Below are 7,557 nucleotides of genomic sequence, written 5' to 3' on the forward strand. Positions count from 1 at the left end.
ATCATGTGTGTCCTTGTGTGTGTGTATATAAGGGATCTAAATAATATAATTGTGAAAATATATAAATAAATGCCAATATAAATAAAAAAATAAACATAAACATAATAAAATATATAATAAAAATTGAAAACTAACCATTAAGTATTAGGAGTAAATACTGAGTCATTGAATCCCCCATTCTCTCCTCAAGAGGCAAAGTTGGTTAAGAGCATTCAACTTTGTCATAATACTATGGAGGATAAGTTGGTGTGGCCTTTTGTCTCTTTGGGTATTTATTAGGTCAAGTCAGGGTAAAATTTCCTTTCTCAAGAAAGAGCCATGGGTACTTAGGTTTAAGCAAATCTGAATCAGTTTCAGGGTGTATGGAAACAAATTTGGGGATACACTGTTCTGAATAAGATGAAGAATATAATTTGGAGGGCTTGCAAAAATGCCATACCTATCAAAATGAATTTAGTTTGCATGACAGTTTTAACCGAAGATATTTGTGAACATTGTAAGCAACGTGAGGATGCTATTCATGCCTTATGGTTATGTCCTTGTGTTTCGGCTGTATGGGACTTAGACTCTATGTGGAATTTTTGTCAAGTCAAACATTTTTCTAAGTTTGTAGAACCGATGTAACACGTGATTAATGAAAAGAAAGACCATGAGGTTTTTGCCATATTTTTCTGAACTCTTTTGGCTCCGTAGAAATTGACTTTGTGTTGAAAACAAAACCATTTCCTATTAATGAAGTGATCCTAATAGCCCACCCACTGCTACAAAACCATATTGTGATTGTTGGTATCCTCCAACAAATTCTTCAATTTTGATGGTAGTGTTCAAGAGAATCAAGACATGAGAAGCATGTATTGGTGGTTGTTCTAAAAATGGAAGAGTTAAATGTAGTGAAGATCATCAAAATCATAGAGCACATAGTAGAAACACGTAGAAACTACAATGATGAATGGACAAATGATCATTCATGAATTAGACTGACTTGAACATGAGAATTTTTTATCCAAAGTAAAATGGGTCAACCTAGACCCAACCCACTTTTTTTAGAGTCAGTTTGGGTTAACCCGTCTGACTTGACCCAACCTATTTTTTATGATATAAATTTTGAGATCATCAAGTAGCTTAAATCAAAATAACATCTCTACATCTTTTGGTGTGATAAAATTAAAAGGGCTTAGAGCATTGAATTTCTACTATAAAAATCATAATATTTTTGTCATTGTTAGTCAGAGGTCGGAGCAGCCACACATAGCCAACAACTAAACCGTTTCCTTAATTACAAGTCTTAACTTCGTCCCTGTCCATGTCCAAGTTCAGTGATGTGTGGGTTTAGTATATAATTTTGGACAGTTTAACTTATGTGAAACTGAAAATGCATGCTTTCTTTGTAATTTACTAAATGTCTCCTCATAATTCCTCTCGCATGCTCACAAGAATTACACTTCCTTTGCCATAAAAACGTGCACCAATTAACAAAAAAGAGCAAAACACCAGCACTTTCAAATGGATGAAATTTTTCTATTTAACAACACCATTTACACCAAAGCAACAAATTGTGTATTTCCAATCATATCACATATAAAGCCATATTTCCTAAGCAATTATTTATTCATTAATAAATTCCACTATTGTTAACAATCAAAGATATGCTTCATGGTTATAAAAAAGAAAAAAGAAAAAAAATATGCTTCATGGAAGATATCTCAATAGAAATGCTCAAAAGGTAAGCATATGCTATTTCGTATTATATATCTTACATAAAATTAAAAAAAAAATAAAAAATTAAGTCACAAATGAGATGTGAAAACCAAAACCTACTTGTAGGGATAAGGGCCCAAAACCATATGTTGGACCTTGGACTTTGTCCAAGGACATTGATAGGTCTGAGGAGGAGCAAATAGTTGTTAGATGTTCCCAGTTAAAGTCTCATAAGTAGGGAACGAATAAAAGGTGGTTCGAGGAGGAACTCCTCCTTAGATATGATGAATACAATTCAAGTATGTACTCCAGTAATTAGAATGATCCTCCAAGAAACTCCAAAGATAGGGACATGCCTCATGAACGTACAAGAATGAAGGAAACCTAAAAATATCTAAGGGAAAGCTACCACCACCGTATTAAATGCACTGCAGCTACTTTTCTGGCCGCATTTATGTGGAGAAGACCTCTGAACAGTGCTACCTTGGCTATCACAACTCACAGAAAACCAGAGAGTGTGTCTAATGGGACAGGTACTCAAGTAAGAGCTCGGATGATCAACAAGTGTAGGATGAAGATAGTCCAAAGGGGGATATATAATGTGAAAGACCCTCCATGGAGAATGGATCAGAAAAATAGAAATAAAACTCTTTAGCAATTTAAACTATCTTTGTATCCATCTATGATTAATTTATATAAGGGGGACCTCCTTGGACTGAAAGCATATTAAGATCAACATCTCTTATTTGTGCTTGATTGTCATTCAAATCAAAACTATCCGTTGTTCAATTCATTAGAGTCTAATTCTTCGACTTACTCTCTACAAATTTATTGTATTGGGCTCATAGGGCAAATATCCCATACGTTTTGGGATTGGACTGTAAATCGAGACCCTACACTACTTATGAGCTCCACCACCCACTTAGGAAGACCTCTTAATGTGTGTGTGGATTTTGGCTGGTATGATCAATTTTCATGCAATAAGTTTTTATTTGTTTTCCAAAGAAACACAGTCTTAAAGAATAATATTTTTAAATTCAAATACTAGAATTAGAAAACTCAAATGTAAAAGGCTACGCTTTTTATTTGAGATACAAAGAAAAGTACATGCATGGACATACTGAGACTAATGAGCTTGTTGGAAATATTTTGTTTTAATACACAATCTTTAAAAAAGAAACAAGTTTCTTCCAACATCCATAATAGGAACTTAAATAAAAGTTTGAAAATTCTTTTTTAGTTAGTTAACTAGTACAAATCACTCATATTTCATCTTGGCCTAAAATTCGACTAATTCTAATCCATTTTGGTCTATTCCACAAAATTCCAATTGGCATAATGATTTCAGCCATAATGGGAACAATATATTTTTCCCCATTCCCTAAACTCGTTTTCATTTTTTCATAACTTAACTCGCCTATGATATTTGTGTTTCTTTTTTTCATTAAGAATGTGTGTGTTTTTTTTTTTTTTTGTTCATTTACTTTACTTACCTATGACATTTTTCTTTGCATATACTCTCTTATATATGGCATGTTTTAATGTTGATATTAATAATATGCATTATTTAAATTTAAGTTAATAAATGATATGGTAGAAAATTATACTAGTTAACTAGTATAATTTTTACTTCTTAATAATTTTTTGTGGACTTTATTAGCTTCTTGGAACACACTCATGCATACTTTCTTTGTCTAATTCTTATTGTTTTGGATTTGGAGTTGGTTTATCTAATACATAACATTTTTATTGTTTTGAACTGGGAGTTGGTTTATCTAATACATAACATTTTTTTTAAAGTAAGAATTCTAACATGACAATAAAAATATACTCATTCAGCCCTAAATTGTTAGTCTTCTATTTTAATTTGGGATGTGTTAAATTGCAATTCACTGTAAAAATTCAATAAATAAATTTCCAAACTACCTTTTACTCTTTTTTTGGGTGAAAAAATAAACACTATTCTTTCATTATAGTTTAAATCAACGAGTTCAACAAAGCAAAAAAGTTTAAATTAACAAGAATACTTTTAGAAACTTGTATATTTTTAATTAAAATACAATGAATTAAATACCCTTAAAAGGTAAGATTTTCTAAATAGGATCAACAATATAAGGCGAATGTAGTATAAATTTTTTACTCATTAACGATAAATTAATTTTAAAAAAAACTTATTAATCATAAAATATATAGTTTTTTTTTTTTTTTTTAAATAATAATAACAAAAGCAACTTAAGGCCCTTAACCCAAAAAACTGTCTTTCTCGTAGTTCAAAAACGGATCAAGCTCAGAATAGCTTACAATTGCAATAAACTGGATTACGTTTTATCTCATGTTTTATAGAGCCCAACTTAAACCACAATCCGGGCCAATTGTATACTATATTGTACCGTTGCTGTTCTTGATTGTTATCTGGTGAAAACTTAAAACCGTTGCTTTTGTTGGTGATGAATGAGGCCACTGCACTCACGCATTGAGAGCTGGCTCTGTGCTCTGTTCAAAGTTTCGATAACCCATTGTCGAGCAATCAAACTAGGCGACATTGCAGACGTCTACACTGCCAACAATATTCTGAGTGGATATACAAAATGCAGAGAGTTATGCATTGCTCACAAACTGTTCGATGGAATGCCTCAAAGAGACAGTGTCTCTTGGAATACAATGATCGCTGGGTATGTAAACTGTGGGAACTTCGAGACTGCGTGGGAGATTCTAAGAGCTATGAAGAGACGTGGGTTTGATGATTTTGATGGGTATACTTTTGGAAGCATACTTAAGGGAATTGCTTGTGCTTATAGGTTTGATCTTGGGCAACAAGTGCATTCCATGATTGTCAAGATGGGTTATGTTGGAAATGTTTATTCCAGTAGTGCTCTTCTGGACATGTATGCGAAGTGTGAGAGAGTTGAGGATGCATATGTGGTGTTTCAGTGCATACCGGAGCGAAACTCTGTCACGTGGAATGCGCTGATTGCTGGTTATGTTCAAGTGGGTGATCGTGGGACTGCATTCTGGCTATTAGATTATATGGAGTGGGAGGGTATTAAGGTTGATGATGGCACATTTGCTCCGCTTTTGACGTTGCTTGATGATGCTGATTTTTACAAGTTAACAATGCAAATTCATTGTAAAATTGTAAAACATGGGCTGGTATTTCATAATACTGTGTGCAATGCCTTAATCACTTCATATTCAGAGTGTGGGTCTATAGAAGATGCCAAAAGAGCGTTTGATGGTGCTGTTGATACCCGAGATTTGGTGACATGGAATTCCTTGCTTGCTGCTTACCTTGTACACAATAAAGAAGCAATCGCATTTGAGCTCTTCATGGATATGCAAGGGTTTGGACTTGAACCGGACATCTATACTTACACTAGTGTTGTTAGTGCTTGTTTTGATGAAGCACATAAAAGTCATGGGAAATCCTTGCATGGATTGGTAATAAAAAGGGGATTGGAAAAATCAGTACCAATATCTAATGCATTAATATCTATGTATCTCAAGTCTAATAACAGATGCATGGAAGATGCGCTGCTCATTTTTGACACGATGGAGTTGAAGGACCGTGTTTCATGGAACTCAATTTTGACTGGATTTTCACAACTTGGGTTCAGTGAAGATGCTGTGAAATTCTTTGGACATATGAGATCTGTGGTAGAAGACATTGATCACTATGCCTTTTCTGCTGTCCTTAGATCTTGCTCAGATGTAGCAACCCTACAATTAGGTCAACAGGTTCATGTCTTGGCACTTAAATCAGGTTTTGAGTCCAATGAATTTGTTGCCAGCTCATTAATCTTCATGTATTCCAAATGTGGGATAATTGAAGATGCTAGGAAATCCTTTGAAGACACCCCCAAAGACAGCTCAATCACTTGGAATTCGATAATTTTTGGATATGCACAACATGGGAAGGGAAACGTTGCGCTTGAACTCTTCTACCTAATGAGAGAGAGGAGGGTGAAACCTGATCATATAACCTTTGTTGCAATTCTAACTGCATGTAGCCATTTTGGTTTGGTTGAAGAAGGATGCAAGTTTCTAGAATGTATGGAATCAGAATATGGAATTCCAATGCGAATGGAACATTATGCATGTGGAGTTGATCTATATGGGCGGGCTGGGCGTCTAGATCAGGCAAAATCTTTGATTAAGACAATGCCTTTTGAACCTGATGCTATGGTGTGGAAGACTTTACTTGGTGCTTGTAGGACTTGTGGAGACATTGAATTAGCTAGTAAGGTGGCAAGCATTCTACTTGATCTAGAGCCTGAAGAGCATTGCACTTATATAATCCTCTCTGACATGTATGGGCGTCTTAGGCAATGGGATGAAAAGGCTAAGGTGACAAGGCTTATGAGGGAAAGAGGGGTGAAAAAGGTCCCTGGTTGGAGTTGGATAGAAGTTCATAATAAGGTGCATGCTTTCAATGCAGAAGATCATTCCCACTCCCATTGTGAAGAGATATACCTTGTATTGGGAGGATTAATGGATGAAATCAAAAGGTTAAATTCTGTAACTAATTTCAAGTTTTCGAGGCATGATTTGGATCATGGATCAGTGTGTGATTTAAGGCTCTGATGCTTATTTAAACCCTATTGTTTGAATTGTCTGTTGCACGCAATGGTGGGTAAATTGTCTTTCTGAAGCTTCCAATTCGTGCTTTATATGGGAAAAAATTAATTCAGGTTCAAACAAATATAATATTTTATTATACTTCAGAGATTTTTGTTCAATATTGGAAACTTCTTGTAATAGTATTATCAGCAATCAAGCTATTCTAATGCATAAACAGTGATCAACACATGCAATGCCTATCCATATATGTTCTGTGTTGTGAAGGAGGCTTGTTGCTTGCCTATTTTCCATCTTCATTAAGCCCACTGTCTTATCCAGGTCATGCCACATGTGCTCCGTTTTTGGCTGCTGACAAATAGTGGGAACTAATAGTGCAAGACACCAGGGACCTATAGTGGAATGCAAATAATGCTACCCTTTCATTGACTGGGAGTCAGATAGCATGTTTTTCTTGAAGGACTTCAAACCTTTTGCAGGAATTGGGGCATCAGTCTGGCATGCTAAGGGCTGCTACTCATTAACAAAGATCTGGCTATGCTAGGGCTGCAGATTGGATAATGTTAGGTGTGTAGGCCTGAGTTTGTACAGGGCATCTCTTGCTAGTATTGCTTAGTTGTTTGCTGTGGCTTAGATAACCTATACAGCAGAGTTATGTCCCTAATGGGCTGTGGACAAGATGTTTGCCTTGAATATCAGTATTTAAAGTATGCATCATTGTGGGTGTGTGGCAGGTGTAGCATAGTGCAGGGATGTTGTCATCCTTTGAGAATTTTCTGTTGTTTATCTTAGGATTTGTACTTTTCGACTGGCTGAGCAATTTTGTAATAAGTTGGGGTGTGCAGAGTTGTACTCTATTGTCCCTTGATTGTATGGTCTACTAGACCTTTGTGTTTGCAATAAAAATTCTTATTGATTCATATATATATATATATATTTGTTTATTTAAGTTTTTTTGAATTACTTTGTAGTGCACGTTCATAGGCTTTTCTGACTTTAAAAGTCAATTTTTTGTTTAAGCTAGCCTGAATATCGTTGCTTGCTTTGATGTCCCCTGCACAGTGGCCCACCAAGAGTTGAACACTTGGTTGTCTTAGAAGGGCCTGTTCTAGAATATATCTGTAAAGCTTGGGATCTTTCTCCTCTGTGAGTGCTGCTCTTTCTTCTCATCACTTTTGAAATTTTGGTATGCTGTATGATATATGATTCTGTTAGAATATTTCAGGATGAAGTGATAAATAGAGAATTTCATTGTTTGAAAGTTTGTTGCAGATCTCATCCATT

General features: G+C 35.1%; 1 protein-coding gene across 1 annotated transcript; it reads left to right on the top strand.

Moving 5' to 3' along the window:
* The first annotated feature begins 3,944 nt into the window (after positions 1-3,944).
* LOC126727134 (putative pentatricopeptide repeat-containing protein At3g25970) lies at positions 3,945-7,193 on the top strand. Its single transcript, XM_050432653.1, has one exon. It carries the CDS (start codon positions 4,150-4,152, stop codon positions 6,277-6,279), a length of 2,130 nt encoding a protein of 709 aa, XP_050288610.1. The 5' UTR covers positions 3,945-4,149; the 3' UTR covers positions 6,280-7,193.
* Positions 7,194-7,557: the final 364 nt, after the last annotated feature.

This window comes from Quercus robur, chromosome 5, assembly GCF_932294415.1.
Source record: "Quercus robur chromosome 5, dhQueRobu3.1, whole genome shotgun sequence".
NCBI lineage: Eukaryota > Viridiplantae > Streptophyta > Magnoliopsida > Fagales > Fagaceae > Quercus > Quercus robur.